The 21,305-nt window shown below is 37.6% G+C and overlaps 2 protein-coding genes across 3 annotated transcripts in view; both read left to right on the forward strand.

Annotated features, from left to right (window-relative positions):
• The window catches only part of LOC141776667 (sodium channel protein type 5 subunit alpha-like), a 49,530-nt gene extending 38,469 nt beyond the window's left edge, over nucleotides 1-11,061 (forward strand). Inside the window, exons 21-27 of the mRNA XM_074650409.1 lie at nucleotides 1,916-2,038; nucleotides 4,645-4,917; nucleotides 5,033-5,086; nucleotides 5,170-5,311; nucleotides 6,236-6,336; nucleotides 6,480-6,750; nucleotides 8,127-11,061. Coding sequence (XP_074506510.1) covers nucleotides 1,916-2,038; nucleotides 4,645-4,917; nucleotides 5,033-5,086; nucleotides 5,170-5,311; nucleotides 6,236-6,336; nucleotides 6,480-6,750; nucleotides 8,127-9,358 — 2,196 coding nt within the window. The 3' untranslated portion in view covers nucleotides 9,359-11,061. The remainder of the gene's footprint in view (nucleotides 1-1,915; nucleotides 2,039-4,644; nucleotides 4,918-5,032; nucleotides 5,087-5,169; nucleotides 5,312-6,235; nucleotides 6,337-6,479; nucleotides 6,751-8,126) is intronic.
• Nucleotides 11,062-17,213: 6,152 nt separating this feature from the next.
• On the forward strand, nucleotides 17,214-21,293 carry LOC141776669 (uncharacterized). Of its 2 annotated transcripts, none has more exons than XM_074650412.1 (7): nucleotides 17,214-17,591; nucleotides 18,083-18,285; nucleotides 18,660-18,752; nucleotides 18,841-18,933; nucleotides 19,378-19,488; nucleotides 19,589-19,721; nucleotides 19,825-21,293. In XM_074650412.1, the coding sequence occupies exons 2-7, from the start codon at nucleotides 18,136-18,138 to the stop codon at nucleotides 21,219-21,221; spliced, it is 1,977 nt and encodes a 658-aa protein (XP_074506513.1). In that variant the 5' UTR covers nucleotides 17,214-17,591; nucleotides 18,083-18,135; the 3' UTR covers nucleotides 21,222-21,293. The 2 variants fall into 2 exon arrangements, with proteins under 2 accessions (XP_074506513.1, XP_074506512.1); XM_074650411.1 differs by having other exon boundaries at nucleotides 17,230-17,391.
• Nucleotides 21,294-21,305: the final 12 nt, after the last annotated feature.

Consider the following 21,305-nt stretch of genomic DNA (forward strand, 5'->3'; position numbering starts at 1 on the left):
CATAAAGTGGGCATGTCTGTAAAGGGGGGACTCGTGGGTACCCATAGAACCCATTTTCATTCACATATCTTGAGGTCAGAGGTTAAGGGACCCCTTTGAAAATGTCCATGCCAGTTTTTCCTCGCCAACAATTTAGTGTATGTTTGGAGCGTTATTTAGCCTCCTTTGCGACAAGATATTATGACATTGTTGTACCAATGGATTCATTAGGCTTTCTAGTTTTATATGATACCAGTATCTTCACTCTAGCTTTAAAACTGAGCCCGCTACAACCTCCAAAAGATTGACTTGCGTTAATGCGTTAAAGAAATTAGTGGCATTAAAACTAATTTGCGTTAATGCGTTATTATCGCGTTAACTTTGACAGCCCTAACAATTTGACATTTGCTTTTAAGCCAGGATTTTGCCAGACAAATTAGAAGTAGTGCTCCAGCGATGGGAGTCATGTTACTCTTCATGTAAACTGTTGGGTAAAATGGATGTGGCTCTGTAGCGGTCATCCAACTTTGATTTCACCTGCTGTTACACAGATTGCAACAGACCGCTCTATTGTTAGGGTAAGTTGTAGTTACTGTAGCAGGTCGCAGGTGAGTATGGGCTCTGGGATTGGAAACTTGCATCTGTCTCACAAATGCTTCTGTGTTTCTTCACTCGTAAGTGCTTTCTGTCGTGATATCAAAAGCCACCGTCTTGTTTCCAAACACTTCTCATGAAATGTGCTTAAAAAAAATGTTGGCTGTTCCTCAACAGTCGTTCTTTGAATCTGTTACTTCAGGACCTTGGCTTTTATATCACAAACAAATGCAGTGTCATTTACTCTAAGGTTTATCTACAGAAGATGTACTTTCTACAGCATATAAAACCTATACAAAAATGTTGCTTAACAGACATTTTAGTCAATTTAGAAAATGCACCGGTTGAGCTCATGTCTAAACTGTGTCTAATTCATGTGCTGAGTGTTATTAGTTATGTCTGTTCAGAAGAAAAGACGAATCCTGTTGAAAATTGCAACTACCTACCTTTCGTTTCTCTCTATGAAAACTACCACCGTACTTTCTTTTACAGTGTTTTATTTTATTTTTCCGTCTGTACTTTCTTGGAGCCAAAGACTTCTCTTGTCCCGAGAATAAATTGAGAATCTTCTTTAGATATATTGGACAAACACACGTGTCAATAGACTTTTATAAAGAAATTCAGACCATTGGGACGTTATTAGTCCTAAATTATTTTTTAAGTTTAAGTTATTGGATCAATTGGATTCAAATTGGGAAACAAATTTGGCAAAGATAGATGTAAATTCTTTATAAAACTCACTCTATTTGATATATATACATATTGTATATGCATATATAGCTGAGTATGCATTCATAGACACTATTTGTCCATATGTGCATACTTGTCCGTGTTTTGTCATCATCGACCATGACATGAATTTCTTTCATTTATATCACGCCATTTTCATTCATAGCTGCCATCCACGGGTCATTCAACAGCGGAATACCATTTAGTTTTGTTTGTTTTGGATGTAGAATAGAGTGGAGATCTAAATTTGCTAAAAGATTACAACCAAACCAAATCTAAACTTCAAAAATTACTGTGTTCCTAACTGTGGAATGTCCCCAAATACACAAAAAGTCTCAAATATGGCTCTTCAAATGTTTCTACCTGTTTTTTATGGTATTGTATTATATTTGTTCCTTCGAAAGTTATATAATCACTACAAAAATATATGCAGTTCCTTTATTTATTCAGTGCTTTACACAATGTTTTTTGTTCTTGCGCTTGTATTATATAAAAGATATTGCTACTTTCCCCCCAGGTTTAAAGGTTAAAACATGAGAACAAGAACTGACATACATATTTTAATCCATTTTATGATTCTGACAGTACACACGTCTTTCTGCGCTCCATGTAGGTGTCCTTGATCAGCCTGGTAGCAAATTCACTGGGATATTCCGACTTTGCTGCGATCAAGTCCCTGAGGACGCTGCGGGCTTTGAGACCTCTCAGAGCTCTGTCCAGATTTGAAGGCATGCGGGTGAGAAATGTGTTTTCTGAACTACACTGAAGTCATATAGTTTCTTTTGACTAGTACCTTGCTGATGAATCTCAGGATTATTATGTTTTCACTCTAGTTTGTTCATTATTCTATCTGATAAATGGATAATCTCCAAGTTATACAAAAATTCCCATTGCATTTGCGAGTGACATAAAGTTCAGGTCAAGGTATATTTTACTGTTTGATGATGATAGTTTTTAGCCATGCTAGCAGCATGGCTCTAGGGATGGCAACGTTAGTCGGTTAATCAGTCAGTTAGTCGGTCCACCACTTTGGTTCAGACTGAAATATCTCAACTATTCGATGGATTGCCATGATATTTTGTACAGATATTCATGGTGCCCAGAGTATTAATCCTAATAACTTTGGTGATCCTTTGACTTTTCCTCTCGCACCACCATGAGATTTGCATTTATGGTTTGAGTGAAATGTCTCGACCAAAAATCTTGGTTTACAAACAAAGTATTGCAAAACTAATGACTTGCCATCAGCCTCAGCTGTACTTTGTTGTCTAGTGCTAACCATAGACTGTTTGTAAAGATAGACAACATGACAGCTCCCCAAAAGTGAAGCCAAAGCATCTGGATTGCCCCCTGGTGGCTGGTTGCAGTATAGCGCATAAACCCCGCCCCCTCCATGTTAGCGGATGGGACACGGGCCAAACTAAAAAGTTAAAGTACTTGTCAAATAATTTTTTCCAAATATGGTTTCTGTCATTTTAGGTAGTTCTTATCATGCTGATTTATGTTCAAGTGTTAATTTTCTGATAAGTTTTGCTTTAATTAGTTATTTGATGCTATAAAAAGGGACTGAGACGTCATGATTGACAGCTCAGAGGCTCGGGTTTTGTACGAGAGAGGAGACGTAACTTTAACTTTCCGTCACGAGTCTGCGTAATAGAACATGTGTTAGTTTGATCATAAATGTAGTTATAGAGATATTATGGTTAGTTGTTGTGTCTTTTTAGCCAAAGAGCTACCGTGGTGCTAATCTAACAGCTAGCTGGCTCACGCTAGCAAGTTGCAGCCGTGATTGGCTTGGGCGGGTGTGTGGGCAGGACTTTGATACCGCGGCTGCAGCCCCCCGATCACTACTGCGCACCAAATTACGTAAAAATCTCAAGATGGCAGCTCCTGTATCCGGGATATTTTGGCTTCACTTTTGTACAGTGGGAGGAAGTGGAGACACGTCGTCCATCTGTATTTACAGTCTGTGGTGCTAATCAGCAAATATTAACACGCTAAATTGTTGTCATTGTGAGCATGCTGACGTTAGCATTTAGCTCAAAGTATCGCCGTGCCTAAATACATCGTCACAGAGCTGCTAGCATGGCTGTAGACCAGGGGTGCACACACTTTTTCAGCATGCGAGCTACTTATAAAATGACCAAGTCAAAATGATCTACCTACTATAAAAATGCAAAACATATATTTATTTATAAATATATTGAGTATTCTTTATATGTACAATATATGTTGGTGTACCTTGCATAACTGCATGAACCCATATTGTACAATATAACTCTGTACATTTTGTCATTACCTTACTCTGATGACTTGCACTGAATGGAATCAGCCAGGGATGCATAGTCCGGACAGTAGCTGCTGATAGCCAGCCTCAAGCACACTTCCAAATGATCATCAGTCAAGGTGGAATGGTATTTGGACTTAATAATCTTCATGTGGGAAAAGGCTGACTCGCATAAATAAGTGGAGCCGAATAATGCAGTCAAGGAGGTAGCACATTTCCTCATGTTGAGGTACTTTTCCTCTGTGAGTAAGTTCCAGAACTGTCCATGAGCCCTGGACTGAATGTCAGCTTGTAGTGTCAAAATCTCATCCTCCATTCCAGATGAGTTCAGGTGAAACAGTGTTGCAATTTGTTGGCTGACGTCTATTTAAAAAAAAAAAAAAAAAAATTTTTTTTTTTTTTTTTTTTTTTTAAATGCCATGCGATCTACCCACACTACCTTCGCGATCGACCGGTAGATCGCGATCGACGTATTGGGCACCCCTGCTGTAGACTCTTTGTCTTGTTTAGTCATAACTATGAAACTAACGGATATGGCTGAAGTCCAAATCGTACAGGGGTAGCCTATTTCCACTTAATTAGATTTACCCTTAAACATCGGAGATTTCTTTAGGAAGTTTGACAAAAGTTACACAAGTTACATTTAACCTTAAAGGCATTGAACACAAACATACACTGATATTTAAATCAGCTTTAATCTGTTGCCTGAGAAGTTCAAATTGCATACCTAAATTATTATTACTAAGTTTTAAAACAAATATATTGTCCATATTTTATATTTTTCACATATTTTTATTGTAATTTTTTTCTATTTGACGTATGTTTCTTGACTGTTGCAGTACTTAGGTTTATCTTATATTTTCTCTTACTATGTTTATTGTATGCACTAAACACCAAGGCAAATTCCTTGTATGTGAAAACCTACTTGGCAATAAACCTGATTCTGATTAGTCAGTCAACTATCAGATCATGAGCTAAATAAGAGACGTGAAACCAGACTAATTGAGAACCTCGGTGCTGTGAGACTAACCTGCATCTTCCCTGTTGCTCATCAGGTGGTCGTGAACGCTCTCATAGGAGCCATCCCCTCCATTATGAACGTGCTGCTCGTGTGTCTCATCTTCTGGCTCATCTTCAGCATCATGGGGGTCAACCTGTTCGCTGGCAAGTTCGGGAAGTGCGTGAACAAGACGGGCTTCATCCACAGCGTCTCTGTGGTCAACAACAAGTCAGAGTGCCTCTCTATGAACGACACACAGTTCTACTGGACAAAAGTGAAGGTCAACTTCGACAACGTGGGACTCGGCTACCTTTCCCTTCTGCAAGTGGTGAGTTTTTTTTAAGAATCAGACATTTTTTCTAATGTTTTTTTATAGATAAAGACAATGATTCACAATGCAATGCAATGCCCAGACAGTAATGCTTTGTATTATTGTATTATAGGCTACATTTAAAGGATGGATGGAAATAATGCATGCAGCTGTTGATTCAAGAGGTGTAAGTATGTCCATGTCCTTCCAGGACCTACATCATAAACATGTTACAGTAACCAGCTGACTTATAAAACTGTTTGGTTTCAGGTGGAGGAACAACCCATCAGAGAAATCAACATCTACATGTACCTGTACTTTGTCGTCTTCATCATATTCGGCTCCTTCTTCACCCTCAATCTCTTCATCGGTGTCATTATCGACAATTTCAATCAGCAGAAAAGAAAGATGAGTATTGGCAACTCTGACGTCAGGCCCGGATCACTTGGTATTTGCAAGTAATTCTGTACCTGGAAAAAATAGATGCAATTTAGCAGTTCAGTAACAAAGAATTACACAGATAATAAATATTTTACATGTACACACAAAACCAAATATGAAGAATTGTGTGCAAATTAGGGCTGTCAGTCGATTAAAATATTTAATCGCAAATTAATCACACATTTTTTATCTGTTTTATCTGATTTATCCAGTATTTAATACTCTTATCAACATGGGAGTGGGCAAATATGCTTACTTTATGCAAATGTTTGTATACATTTATTATAAGAAATCAATTAACAACACAAAACAATGACAAATATTGTCCAGAAGCCCTCACAGGTACTGCATTTAGCATAAAAAAATATGCTCAAATCATAACATGGCAAACTGCAGCCCAACAGGCAACAACAGCTGTCAGTGTGTCAGTGTGCTGACTTGACTATGACTTGCCCCAAACTCGATGTGATTATCATAAAGTGTGCATGTCTGTAGGGGAGACTCGTGGGTACCCATAAAACCCATTTTCATTCACATATCTTGAGGTCAGAGGTCAAGGGACCCCTTTGAAAATGGCCTTGCCAGTTTTTCCTCGCCAAAATTTAGCACAAGTTTGGAGCGTTATTTAACCTCCTTCCCAACAAGCTAGTATAACATGGTTGGTACCAATGGATCTACCAATGGAACTGAGCCTGCTACAACCTAAAAATTGCAAGGTACGTTAAAGAAATTAGTTGTATTAGAACTAATTTGCGTTAACGCGTTATTATTGTGCAAATACTAACTGACCCGATTTGGAAGGAAATAGCTTGTTTTTGCCACTTTCTGTTGATCAACAAATCATTTTTTAACTTGTTCTGTAAAAATAATGTTAGGTGTTTTTGCCTATACTTAGGTGGGCAGGATATCTTCATGACTGAAGAACAGAAGAAGTACTACAACGCTATGAAGAAGTTAGGATCTAAAAAGCCTCAAAAGCCAATACCAAGGCCTGCGGTAAAATAACATAATTCTCGAATGTAACACATATTTCAGACATTTGCAGACATTTTATTTTGTGTTAATAACCCCCAACCCTGCCTGCTAACATTCTCGATAATATTGTACTAATAATCGCCATTTCTATTTCCCAATCCTAGAACGCTCTCCAAGCCTTCTTCTTCGATCTCGTGTCCAAGCAAGCCTTTGACATCATGATCATGATGCTCATCATCGTCAACATGGTGACCATGATGGTGGAAACCGACGAGCAGTCCGAGCGCATGGAAACCATCCTCAACAAGATCAACCTGGCGTTCATCGTGATCTTCACCACCGAATGCCTGATCAAGATCATCGCCCTCCGTTGTTATTTCTTCACAGTTGCATGGAACATCTTTGACTTTGTGGTGATAATTCTCTCTATTGTGGGTGAGTAGAGACGCAGAAAAGAAGTACACCATTAACTACTGCCTCTGCCAAGGGCGTTATATATTTCAGTACCAGTAGTGGTTTATCTGTTGTTTACTAGCAGAATATCTTTTTAACATTGTGACATTCTATTTTTTATTTTTGCTATTTTCTGTTGGATTACTGTACATCCTTCAATGAAAAGCAGATGTATCCACATCCAGGTGCAGAATAAAATCTCTAAGAAGTTATATTATTCAAATAACAGATACAGAGGAGTGTACAGCTTTGTAGTTAATTCTTCATTTTTGTCCTTTGTTCCTTTGATGATAATTATTTCGTTGTATTCATCAGCTGTATTCTCGACTGTGACTTTATGTCATAAAAGATACCCTTCTGGCTGCTGTTAAACAAATTATAATATGTTAAGTTATTTTTTTTTACCACATGGAGGCAGTGGAACAAGCTTCAAATACAACATAGACATATTATCGCCTTGTAAAGTTGTTATGGCTAACATGTTAGCAAACAGTCACTTATTTACGCATCAAGTAGACATGGAGCAACATTAGCAGTTATTTGTTGTTGTGTTTCTGGCCACCTGAAGAATATAAGTCCAGTATTCACTCTCCTTTTAGCTCTGTTTTGGTCTCCACCGACTCCAGAGGAAAATATCTGGCTCTTTAATGTTCCACTATGTTCACCAGCTTGAAGCTAACTTCGTCTGCAATTTAGTTTAGCTGGACAGGTAGCATACAGCAACCCTGTCTCCCACAAAGTGACGTTCCCATACAACTAAACTGCATTGTCAAATACGTTTTGAGGGAAACGTATTTTCTTCCGGATTACGATCGCAGTTTTAAACAGTTTTAAACAGTTTTAAATACATGGTTAGCGTAAATTGAAACAAAACAAAAAAATGCAAATTGAGTTAGGTTTAGGCAACAAAACTACTGGGTTAGGTTTAGTAAATAAAAACATCATGTTTTGGCTTGAAATAACGTTATTATTCCACGTAACTTTCATTAACGGTCGCTCGATATACTACGTCACCTGCGCGTTGCTCGTTGTACGGCGTCACTTGCTGCGGCTGTCTGCCGACTTACTAACGTATTTGTGATACGTCAAAGACAAACGTAATCTGTGGCAAAATGTGTTTCCTTCGTGAGATGGAGTTTGGTTGTACGGGAATGTAATTTTCAGTAGACAGGGCTTCATACAGTTGGTTTATTATTTTGTGGGTTTGTCACTACGAGCGACCCCTTTCTCATTACACATAGTTATTTGATCCATTGCTAATATAAACATTTTGATTAGTGCAGCTTTAAGTATATTTAAGTGCATCATTGTGCAATGAGATAAACCCACTCTGACCATGTCTTTCTATCTCATTTCAGGGATTGTTCTTGCCGACATCATTGAGAAGTACTTTGTATCTCCGACCCTGTTTCGAGTCATCAGACTGGCAAGGATAGGACGTGTACTTCGACTTATACGCGCAGCCAAAGGAATAAGGACTCTACTGTTTGCCTTAATGATGTCCATGCCAGCACTGTTCAACATTGGCCTCCTGCTTTTCCTCGTCATGTTCATCTATGCTATCTTCGGTATGGCGAACTTTGCCTATGTGAAAAAACAAGATGGGATCGACGACATGTTTAACTTTGAGACCTTTGGGAATAGCATGATCTGCCTTTTTCAGATCAGTACCTCGGCAGGTTGGGACAACCTCCTGAGTCCTATAATGTCCAGCCCCCCAGAGGAGTGCGACGTTCACTTTGTCAACACTGGCACTAACACCCGCGGAAACTGTGGCAACCCCTCAGTGGGCATAGCTTTCTTTGTCAGTTACATAATCATTTCTTTCCTCATTGTGGTGAATATGTATATAGCTATCATTCTGGAGAACTTCAGCGTCGCCACAGAGGAGAGTACAGAGCCACTGAGCGAGGATGACTTTGAAATGTTTTATGAGGTTTGGGAGAAGTTTGATTCTGAAGCCACGCAGTTCATTGAGTTTTCCATGCTGTCGATCTTCGCCGACAATTTGTCGGAGCCGCTGCGCATAGCCAAGCCCAACAGGATCAAGCTGATCTCCATGGACCTTCCCATGGTCAGCGGGGATAGGATCCACTGCCTGGACATCCTGTTTGCCTTCACAAAGCGTGTCCTGGGAGAGTCGGGTGAGATGGACGCCCTCAAGCAGCAGATGGAAGAGAAGTTCATGATGACCAACCCCTCCAAGATCTCCCACGAGCCCATCACTTCCACACTGCGCCGCAAACTGGAGGACGTGTCCGCGATCATCATCCAGAGGTCTTTCAGGAGGCATCTGGTGCGCCGGCAGATGAAGCAGGCGTCCTACCTCTACAGACAAATAAACTACGAGACTGTAGTGGATGTGGAGAACGCTCCAGAAACGGAGGGGCTGATAGCCTCCATGATGCAGCACTACGGACTTGTCAAGTTGGATATTGTACAGACAACAGAGGACGTTCTACTGTCCTCGCCACCATCTTACGACAGCGTGACCAGGGCAGCCAGCGACCTCTCGGAGGTCTTCAGATCTATATCCAGAGACTCTGAACTCGGGGAGCCTGGTGAAAACTATGAGGAAACTTTCCTTTGAGGCTCGATTGTGTGGAGAGTGTTTGTGTGGATTTTGTCTGTTTTGTTTACAGCAGAGAATATAGCTCAAAATAACTCATGGTCAAAGAGAGACACCTTTTTTTATAGATTAGTACATGCCGAGGAAATATGCAATATTTTTAAGGAAATCAGCCTGTGTTTATATTGAATAACAAAGAAGTCAATTTTGTTACAAGGTCAGGACCTCCATGAGAGCAAACTTGTCCTCACGCCATCTTAAAAATTTACATTTGGACTATTTTTAACATCAAGATAGAAAAAAAATCTATTTTTAATATTGAACATGAAAAACACGTGTTATCTACATTCACTCCACATGATCTGCAGTTTTTTTACATATCAGTAAATACTGAATATCAACTCCAACAGAGGAAACTTTGTGAATATTAAATTCTTATATATAATTTTTTAAAAGTAAAACTTGCAGCAAAACGTTTGAAAAGTCAAATGGCATACTTCTTGGTATTTGTCCAAGTTCATAATTTTGCCACTCCTAGAAATGTTATTAGCTCAAAAGCTAGCTGGCAGACGTTCACTCAAATCATTGTACTACAGTTGACATTAGTTTATTATATATATATATATATATATATATATATATATATATATATTTGTTTTGAGCACTTGTACAGTGAAATTTGTATCTGGAGCAAAATATCAACTCAAGGTCGAGGATGGGAGAGACAAATAAAATTTGGTTCACTTAATTGACCAAGACAACAGAAGGGGGACACAGACAAATACAATAGCCTGCAAAACAAAAAAAAATTATAAAAGAAGCCTCTAAAAGAATTATTTTCATAGGCAAAATTAGCTAACAAACTAAAGAAGTTAACGTACTAAAGTAGCTAACGAAATAAAGTAGCTAACAAATTAAGTAGCTAACAAATTAGCTAACAAATTAAAGTAGGAGTGTGTTCCAATCCACGTACCTACGCAAGTACACTTCAATGTAGTGCACTGTGTGCACTCTGTACTTACTTGAGTAGTGCGTGAATTTCAACGGTGTCGGGTCGTCTTAAATCAAATACTCTGCGGCGCACTTACCGTAAATGACTATCACAACATTTCACCGCGGCTCGCTACCCGCCAAAATATCTTCTTCTTCAAGGTTTTACGGCAGCTGGCATCATTTGTGTTGCATTGCTGCTTCTTTCAAGTTTTACCCGTCCACTACCCGCCAAAATATCTGTCTGTTTTGTTGATCAAGAATACACAGAAAATGAAAGCAAAGTGGAAATTACATTTCCAACGTCGTCGCCTACGCCTACGAGTGTCCTCCTGTTGGCTGAAAATGCACCGGTTTGTTAACTCTATAACTTACATCTATAAGGTACGTTGTTCAGCCCCGCAAAAGCTCCTGCATCATCTGCCGCCATTTTCACATGTTTGAATAGTGGACGTGGTCCCGCACCGTCCGCTACGTAGCCAAGTTGGCGACAATTGAGTGTGAAAAGTGTCCAGCGTTCCACACTCAGCGATTTGACCGTTTTGGGTACTTCGAGTGCACTGCATTTTGCCATACTTCAGTGTGAACGCACTTATGCACTCAAAATAGTAAGTGTAAGTACGGATGTACGCGGATTGGAACACACTGTAGATAACATACTAAAATAGCTAACAAACTAAAATAGCTAACGCAATAAAGTATCTAAGAACTAAAGTAGCTAACAACTAAAGTAGCTAACATACGAAAGTTGCTAACAACTAAAGTAGTTAACAACTAAAGTAGCTAACATACGAAAGTTGCTAACAACTAAAGTAGTTAACAACTAAAGTAGTTAACAACTAAAGTAGCTAACATACGAAAGTTGCTAACAACTAAAGTAGTTAACAACTAAAGTAGCTAACATACGAAAGTTGCTAACAACTAAAGTAGTTAACAACTAAAGTAGTTAACAACTAAAGTAGCTAACAACTAAAGTAGCTAACATACGAAAGTAGCTAACAACTAAAGTAGCTAACATACGAAAGTTGCTAACAACTAAAGTTGTTAACAACTAAAGTAGCTAACATACGAAAGTTGCTAACAACTAAAGTTGCTAACAACTAAAGTAGTTAACAACTAAAGTAGCTAACAACTAAAGTAGCTAACATACGAAAGTTGCTAACAACTAAAGTAGTTAACAACTAAAGTAGCTAACAAACTAAAGTAGCTAACATACGAAAGTTGCTAACAACTAAAGTAGTTAACAACTAAAGTAGCTAACAAACTAAAGTAGCTAACATACGAAAGTAGCTAACAACTAAAGTAGCTAACAACTAAAGTAGCTAACATACGAAAGTTGCTAACAACTAAAGTAGCTAACAACTAAAGTAGCTAACATACGAAAGTTGCTAACAACTAAAGTAGTTAACAACTAAAGTAGCTAACAACTAAAGTAGCTAACATACGAAAGTTGCTAACAACTAAAGTAGTTAACAACTAACGTAGCTAACAACTAAAGTAGCTAACATACGAAAGTTGCTAACAACTAAAGTAGTTAACAACTAAAGTAGCTAACAACTAAAGTAGCTAACATACGAAAGTTGCTAACAACTAAAGTAGTTAACAACTAAAGTAGCTAACAACTAAAGTAGCTAACATACGAAAGTTGCTAACAACTAAAGTAGTTAACAACTAAAGTAGCTAACAACTAAAGTAGCTAACATACGAAAGTTTCTAACAACTAAAGTAGTTAACAACTAAAGTAGTTAACAACTAAAGTAGCTAACATACGAAAGTTGCTAACAACTAAAGTAGTTAACAACTAAAGTAGTTAACAACTAAAGTAGCTAACAACTAAAGTAGCTAACATACGAAAGTTGCTAACAACTAAAGTAGTTAACAACTAAAGTAGTTAACATACTAAAATAGCTAACAAACTAAAATAGCTAACACATTAAAGTATCTAAGAACTAAAGTAGCTAACAACTAAAGTAGTTAACAACTAAAGTAGCTAACAACTAAAGTAGTTAACAACTAAAGTTGCTAACAACTAAAGTAGTTAACAACTAAAATAGCTAACACATTAAAGTATCTAAGAACTAAAGCAGCTAACAACTAAAGTAGCTAACATACGAAAGTTGCTAACGAACTAAAGTATCTAATGAACTAAAGAAGCTAACGAAAAACAAATTCAGCTAAACATTAGCAACATTTCTTACAGAAAACAGCATTTGAGTTTGTAACAGATTTATTCAGCTGTGATTACTAACTTGTGTTTGTGAAAAAAAAAACTATGTATGAAAAAATTAATTTGTGAGAATATATAGCTTTTTAAAATTTTCTATAAATTATTTTGTACACCTTCAGCTGTTTTGATACTGATTTAAATTCCACCCTACAAGTGCTCAGAGGTTTGGAAACACTTTGGTTCACCAACATACTGTAGTCATGCAGCTCATAAACCAACAGACAGACTAGTTAAAAGCAGATTGAGGATATTGAGAATATTGAACAGCACACATTTCCCAGTACACTGTAGCTACCAGGCTATATTGCTAACTAATGTTGACATGAGGAGTGACTTTGCATTAATGACTGTAGCTGCTATTATTCAGGTGTTACTAATATGATTTTAACCAAAGCTAACATTTGCTCATAGCATTTTCCAATTTAAATCTTAACAATTTTAAATTTAAAGAAAAGCATATAACTAATTGTAAACCAGAATTATAATAATTTCTCATGATTGGGATTTATTTATTTATTTATGAGTTGTGAGAATCAATGAAATTATTCCTTTGATATGCACTTTGATTGAATGAAGGTGCTTTAAACTGTGTGTGATGATAGAGATATGTGGCCCCTGGTTAAAATAGCATCAAGTGTATTCAGGTCATGACACAAATACATTAAGAAAAGCACAATTTCTTGTTATCTAATTAATCAGTATGTTCTACTACTAATATGAAATATACTGAAATGGTTCTTATGTGAAAAAAACTAGAATTTCTGATAAATTTGTCAAACATAGCACATTACAAGTTTAACGTATATCAATGTACTAAGACGAGCTGTGTGTTCTAATAATCCCTGAATTATGTGCCTGATTTTGATTGTCGTCCGCACACTGAATCTCTTTAGGCCATTTAATTTGATCTGATGGATGTGGATTGGAAGAGCATGAATGCACTGAAAGCTCATTTTGTAATTAACTGTGTAAAGTACTTCGAGGCTGTGTAATGTATATGTAAAGCTAATTTTTAACTATTTTTTTGTAACGTATTTATATCGAAAGACCATTTCAGTGACTCTCATGACAGCCATAACAAAGATCAAATCATATAATATACTGTGTTCATTTTTATATAAAAGACTTTCCTTGAGAGCCTGATTGTCTGTATTGCATTTAGGTCGATCGTTTCATGGATTGTTTTAATGAAATGGTAATAAAACTCTTTTCCATATTTGTGGAACTCTCAGTACAGTTCACATAGTTGGATGACACATGTTTTGGATTACTCTGAAAAAATGTTGGCATGGCTTTATAATCGTTAACACATTGCCATTAACGTATTTTAACATAACGTTTATTGATATGATTGTGAATATACTTTGTTGTACAGAAAAACAAAAGCAGATGTCAAAACTGAGCAGTATTTCTCTATATTCACATGAGGAACCAGTTAGCTGATTTGACCTCATTACAAGGCAGGCACTGTTAAATCTCTCTCTCTCTCTCTCTCTCTCTCTCTCTCTCTCTCTCTCTCTCTCTGAGTCCATGTGTATAAAAAACAGGACAGATGTGCACAAACCTCTGCATCTCCATGGCTGTCTGTCTCTCTGAGTGTATTGCCCTTTATAAAGATTTATTTTTATTAGCGAAAGGCTTATTTTACAATTCAATTTCAAAGTTTTTAAAACAACAATTGAAACCAGAAAAATAAATTAACATAATAAATTAATAATTATAGAAAGAAAAATGTTGTAATGATATTATTGATAATGAACCTAACCTTGTATCAAATATACTTTACATAATAATAATAATAAATAATGAGTAAATGAAAATATAAAAATATAAGATACATTCAAAGTAATGATTAAAATAAAGAAAAATGAATAGAGAAAAAAACATAAAAGCATGTTAAAAAAATAAACATTGAATAAAATGTATATAAATAATAAACCAAAAAAATCATGGTTTGAAGAAATAATAGTGTATTGCCCTTTAAAGCTTGAATTTGTTTATATTGCTTGCATAAATGCAGTACAAGAACATAACTGAAATGATCTGATTGATGTTAGAGAATCACACGCAAAGAAATACCACGACACGGTGATGCTGCTGCATGATAAACAACCCAAAAAATCTACTGTAGTCGTGGAAAAACCCAAACATAAATAGTGCACGGCCATAAAAAATAAACTGGACTTTTTATTTATCTGTGTGATTTCCATCTCAAGGATTTCATTCTTCAAGACAACATTGAGTTGTATTACAAAAAAATATTTTGTTTAGATTTCAGTGCCGAATTCAAGCTAATAGTTGAGCACTCCCACATTTTCAGTTTGGAAAAAAAAATCATCAAGTGTGCCAATTTGGATTTAGCCCCAAAGAGATTTCCTCTCTCTGGTTGTCGGGGTGGTCAAATCCAACTCTGACCAGCTGGGATAGAGGGATAATCTGTGTGTAAAAAAAAAAAAAAAATCACTTGTTTTAATTACACACACACAGACACACACATGCACGCACTCTCTCTTTCACACACACACACACACTTACATACAGTGCACATGTGGACATACATGCAACTACCACACGCACACACATTATACTTCTGCCATCCATCCTCATAATAGACAGATGCTTACTTTGAATTTAATTTGGGTTTGTGCGTGAAGTGCCAGAAAAATGTGACTTGACTGAATGTGACTTGGTAATTGATCTGATTTTTTAAGCGTTTGGACATGTGGCGGAGATTAAAGCTTCATCAGAGAGAGCAAACATTTTTAAAAAGATTAAAAAGGCACTATGTCTAATTACAAAATGCACCAGCACACAGTAAAACACAGCAATGTCAACGTAATGCATTACAAATACATATAATGTAGACATGCTAACTCTAATAGAAAAGACATTTGATGAATTGCATGTTGTGTGTGTGCCATTTATTCAAATAACATTTAGTCAAACGGAGGTCATGGGTCACATCGGGTCGAGACATCATCAGTCAAAGAGGTCAGTGGGATTGTGATTCATTTTTGTGATTCATCATGATGAATTCTGTGTCTTTAAATCTGTCTATCGCTGGTGAAATATGTACAAACTACTCAAAGTCAGTCCTAATAGTTTAGGTTATTATTATTGTTTTTATTTGAAGACTTTATAAGTAAGAAAAATTACCACATTAAACCAGTTTGCAATATTTAACGGGCAAGCAGGACTCATTACAGTATGTTCCCCTTCTCCAGGTCTGAAGTTCATTTAACTTATGTGTCTTCTTGTGATGGAAATGCAATTAAAAAAATCCAGTGATTGGTACGCTATATATAATGTTAACATTTAGCCTACGTATTTGCTGTTATAGTTGCAGGTTTATTAGCCCTGTACTGCTGGTCGGCTGTTGATGTTGACAAAGTAAAAATCAAGCTTGACCACACTAAAAGGGCTGTGAATCCCCCAATAAAAGAAGAGTAGAGAAAATAGCCTTTTTAAGTACAACAGGGCCCTTCTGTCATTCAACATGCACAGCAGGGATTTACTTGGTGTCATGGTGGCTGACGCTGCCCAGATGGTCTGATGAGGCACTATCTAATTACTTTTCCCATGCTTCCTCTATTTGTGATGAATATACTTACTGAGTCCTCCCTTTTAGAAAGCCTTCACTGCCACCACCAGGGGATTCATGCATCTACAGTATAGTTCCAGGTGATATACACTGGCTGGTGTGTAAATCTGGAGCGAGACAAAAGACTGTAAGAAACAACAGAGAGGCCAACAACATGAAATACTTTATTTAACTGGAGAGCATGGCAGAGAATTCAGAGGCTAAAATAAGCTTTTGACATTAAAAGTAAATTTAAATTAAATTATTTAATTATTATTTAATTAATTTAAATTACTATTAGGACAGATATAGATCCACTGAATAGTTAGTTTTATTATTATTATTTTATTATTATTATTATTATTAATAAGAATAAGAATAAGAATAAGAAAAAGAATAATAAAGAATCACACAAACATGTATGTATCTTTTTTTATTTACAATATTTTTATGATTTTCCCTGCTCTGTTCTCTATTCTCTGTATATACATATATATATATATATATATATATATATATATATATATATATATGAAACGTCTCTATACATACTACATTCCTGTTTACACCTCTATGTACATATATTACTTCTCATCATGCATATACATACTACATCCTGTTTACATTCAGTTTTCCCATCTGAAATACTGTCGTCAACAAAATTACAAATTTACATTAATATTTTATATTTACTTATGTTTATATATGTTTTAACTGCACTATTTTATTCATTTTTTTCTTTTACATTTACCTGTGTGATTTCCCCTTTTATATATATATATATATATATATTATGAGCTTTATTGAAGGAACCTGAGACTAAAGACAAACAAAAATAAAAAATAAAGAACCTTGAACCTTGCATATTACGGCTACATTACAATAGACCTACATATTTTGTGTTCTCATGATGGTAGGATATTTTTGTCTTTTCATGCTGATTGTGTTACTGGTAATTATAATTAATTCGAGTCAGATTTGTTGAAAGAAATTATGAAATAAATATTACATTACAGCTGTGTTTGGATGCCGGAAGTGAGCTGTTAGCAGACGGTGGGTGACGTAGAGCAACCGGATGTCAACACGAAGAAGAAGAGTCAGGAAGTGGTGATCATCTGAAGCAGCATCGAGGTGCTGGATCAGCTAGAAGCTCATCTTCACAGCTAGTTACTGCAGGAGGAAGAGTGTTTTTAGGTTTTTTAATAGGAAACATTCCTCAGAGTTGAACTGTCGTAGTTCTTCGGGGGAATAAAATGGGTAATGTTTCTTATTTTGCTGGACTCATGTCAGTTTTGTGTTGTTGTTGTTAGCTTGCATGCTAACAACAATCTCCCAGCTTTGACTTATTAAACTAATCTAATCATTCCTGGAGGTGTTTTAGATGCATATAACGTGAAGGGGAGATGTCATTGCAGTTTATACCATATGAATATAAGTATACAAGTCTTCCTACCTCGGTGAGAAACAGGTTTTGTTGTGAATCTTTAACCCCAGTTTAGCCCAAACATATGATAACTAATGATAATACATGAGGGGGCTGCCTAAAGGGCTGCATTTAGTTGAGCTTCGTTTCCTCTTTACTAACAAAATAAAAGTCACACTGAGGTTAAAGTGTTTTTTTCAAGAGAGGCCAAGACTTAACATATAAAAACACATCAACAGGCTAAGAAAACTGTGACATTGTGTACTCAATAGGCATCCATCAACAATTAAAACTAACACCACATGTCTTTGCTATTGTTTTTTTGTGATCATTTTTGTATTGGTATTTAAGCATAATTATTTAGGGTGGGGTTACAAATTGATAGATCACCAATAGAGTAAAAGAATATAATCACAAATGTCCATGTACTAATCAATACAAAATTGGCAAGCAGCTACTGAAAAAGAAAAGAAAAAAAACAACAAACAACAAAAAATCATTTAAATAAATGTCTCCTCCTTGCAGAGGGTCCTCTGCCCCTGTCCTCGCTGAGGCTCCTGGTTCCACCTCTGCGGGTGATGACGGCGGTGATGTGGAAGGTGGTTCGTCTCAGGAACATCATGCATTATGGGAAAGTGGAGGAGTTTGTGTCCTTGGTAACTGAAGCTGTCCCTGACATCTTGACAGACAGACAGATGAGACTGCTCACTCTGGGCTTAAGAGCAAAGGTAAGAGATACAGATGGACTATATACATAAACATACTGTTGTTTCATTTCCTGCGATATTAGCTTTAAAAAGGAATATTTGTATCATGTCAAACCTGGTTTTTATTGGTGATATTTGTCTGATTGTGGAATTACTGTCATTGGACACAGTAAGTACCAGTGCAATGCAGTTTAGCATGATAAAAAAAATTATCATGGAAAGCCTTAACTTTATGCATACTCCAACATAAAGCAACGGTGTTGGAACATCTCAATGTAATTTCAGATTGGTAAATAGTACATCAGATTGCAGGTAGATTTTATTGTTTGTAGCTACACAGGGGGATTCTTGAGATTTCTTAATTTTCATTGACTCCTGCTTAATGCCTTTTCCAGATGACGTTACAGATGTTAAGTTCTGAACAGTCAGAGGATCTCAGAGGTGTTAAAACACGTTTGAACAGCCTCCTGCCATCTAGCTCAAAACAGGTGTGTGACTTTTTCAATCATGGAAATTAAATGTTTTCTGTTTAAGAAGCGTTCTTATTATTATAGGTGTGTATATTTTACCTGGCAGGTTCATCCAGGAAATGAAGCTCTTGAAGCCAACTTTGTCAGGCTTGTTCAAAGACTCCTGGAGGACCCAAAAGGGAGAGAGCACTTCCTCAAGGTGTGTCTCTGCTTTCACCTCGTTAGTTTTGACATTGTTTGATTTGTCAAATGATGCATTAACGAAGGTTACGATATTGTAACCATAGTTTTATAAGAACAGGCGGAGCCCTCTACTGGACTCTATGGGTAATACTCTCCTCCAATCACACACATGTGTTCACCTACTTAGATTATAAACAAGTAGGCAGGCTGAGGTCCTGCGCCGCTGGCTGAAGAAGGCGTGGGATGCCAGTCAGCGCTGGACGCCGCCCTATATACTGTGGTAACGCAAGTGTTCGATAGGCACGTCCTGATTGACCGGCTACGTTTATGCAAATCTCAGTGGACTAATGTGTGGGTGTGATTGGAGTAGAGTATTACCCGTAGAGTTCAGTAGAGGGCAGAGACTTTGTGAGTTAGAACATGAGGTCAATGCTTTTGGTTGAAATGTTCCACTTCACAGAATGTGTTTCCTGTGGAGTACGGGCATGACTTTGATACGGCTCTGGAGACACTGGTTTGTGAGTTCTTCACCAGACTGGAAGAGTTGCTGTTCATACCAGACTTTAAGCAGGTAAAGACAACAATTTATGCCATAGAAATTGTATCTGATGAAACAGATTTGTTGTCAGGTTCCAGTCCATCAATATGATACTTATGTTTGTTTGATAAAGACTGCAGTGTGGATCAGGGATACACCCTCTGTGTTAGAAGAGTACATGCAGTGTGTATCCAAAGCAGATGACCTTAAAGTACTGCTCAGAAGTAAAGCCCACTGTGGTAAAATACCAATGATGGATACCAATGGTAAGTCTGGTTTATTGATTACTTTGAAAAGTAACACCCTACATCTTGGACGATATGTAAATTAATAATTCTCCCACTTTTTTCAATTTCTCTTTCTAAACAGTGCCCTCTCCCTCAGAGCAGCGGCTCTTAACATCATTATCTCTCCCTCCTTCACTTAGAGAAACCAACACCAAAGATGTAGAATCTAACACACAAACATTTCAAAACCAAAGAGAATCTGAGGGGATTTCTCCCCAGGACGCAGGAGATATGGGGATACAGAATGCAAGATGGCCATCTGAGGAGGAATCAAACATTTTGGACAGCAGCAATGCAGAACAAACAACAGGAGGGAAATGCAGTGACAGCGTTCCTGATGTTCACGTTGTGGAGGAGTATGATGACGGAGCTTCAGACACCTGCCGAGCTCCCTCTACATCTACTGAGAGTCCTGTATTGTCCAGCTCCATAATAGGCCCTCAACGGCAGAGAGTTGCACACAAATGCACTCAGTGTGGAAAGTGCTACATTTACCGATATGAACTGCTGGAGCATCAGAGGCTGCACACTGGAGAAAACCCTTACAAGTGCTCTCAGTGCGGAAAGGCCTTTAGGAGGAGCTCTGACATGTCATCTCACAGGCGGACACAGTGCACAAAAGCAGCTTATGTTTGCATAAAATGCGGGAATAGCTTTCAATCAGTACAGGACAAATTAAGACACCAGTGTGTTCATAGTGTTGGTTTGAAGTTTGACTGTTCTCAGTGCGGAAAAAGCTTTAAGAAAATGCACTTGCTGGGTAAGCATGAGCTGACTCACACCCAAAACCGCATCTTCACGTGCAGACAGTGTGGAAAAGTGTTCCCCAGTATGACTGAGCTGAGATCCCACCAGAAGATTCATCCTCCCGAGCTGACCAATCAGTGCAAGCAGTGTGGGAAATTTTTCCGCTCTGCTGCCTGTTTGACAGCCCACGAGCTGCGTCACAGGCAACAGAGAACACAGATCTGTGTTCATTGTGGCAAAGCTTTCAAGAACAAACATGACCTGAATCTTCACATGCGCAGTCACACAGGCGAGAGGCCGTTTCAGTGCACATACTGTGGGAAACGTTTCTCTGTGTCAGGAAACCTGAACATACACATAAGGATCCACACTGGAGAGAAACCGTATCTGTGCTCTGACTGCGGCAAAGGTTTTGTTTCAGCCGGCGAGCTGCAGATACACAGACGCACGCACACAGGGGAAAGGCCATACAAGTGCACTGTATGTGGGAGGGGATTCACCATGGCGAGCAAAGTGACACTTCATATGCGCGTTCACACCGGAGAGCGCCCTTACATCTGTTCTGAATGTGGGAAAGGTTTTTCACGTGGCAGCGAATTGAAAAAACATACCATGAAGCATACAGGGGTGCGACCCCACGCTTGTCAGCTGTGTGCAAAGACTTACACATGCCTCAATCACCTGAAGAGACACTTGAAAACTCACAGCGTAATGCAAAACCAGACTGTCTAATTCCATTAATTACCATTTTAGGATAGATAGGGATCCACTGTGTAGTTAATAAAAAATAATCACACAAACATATATACATCTTTG

Source organism: Sebastes fasciatus, chromosome 11 (genome assembly GCF_043250625.1).
Source record: "Sebastes fasciatus isolate fSebFas1 chromosome 11, fSebFas1.pri, whole genome shotgun sequence".
Lineage (NCBI taxonomy): Eukaryota > Metazoa > Chordata > Actinopteri > Perciformes > Sebastidae > Sebastes > Sebastes fasciatus.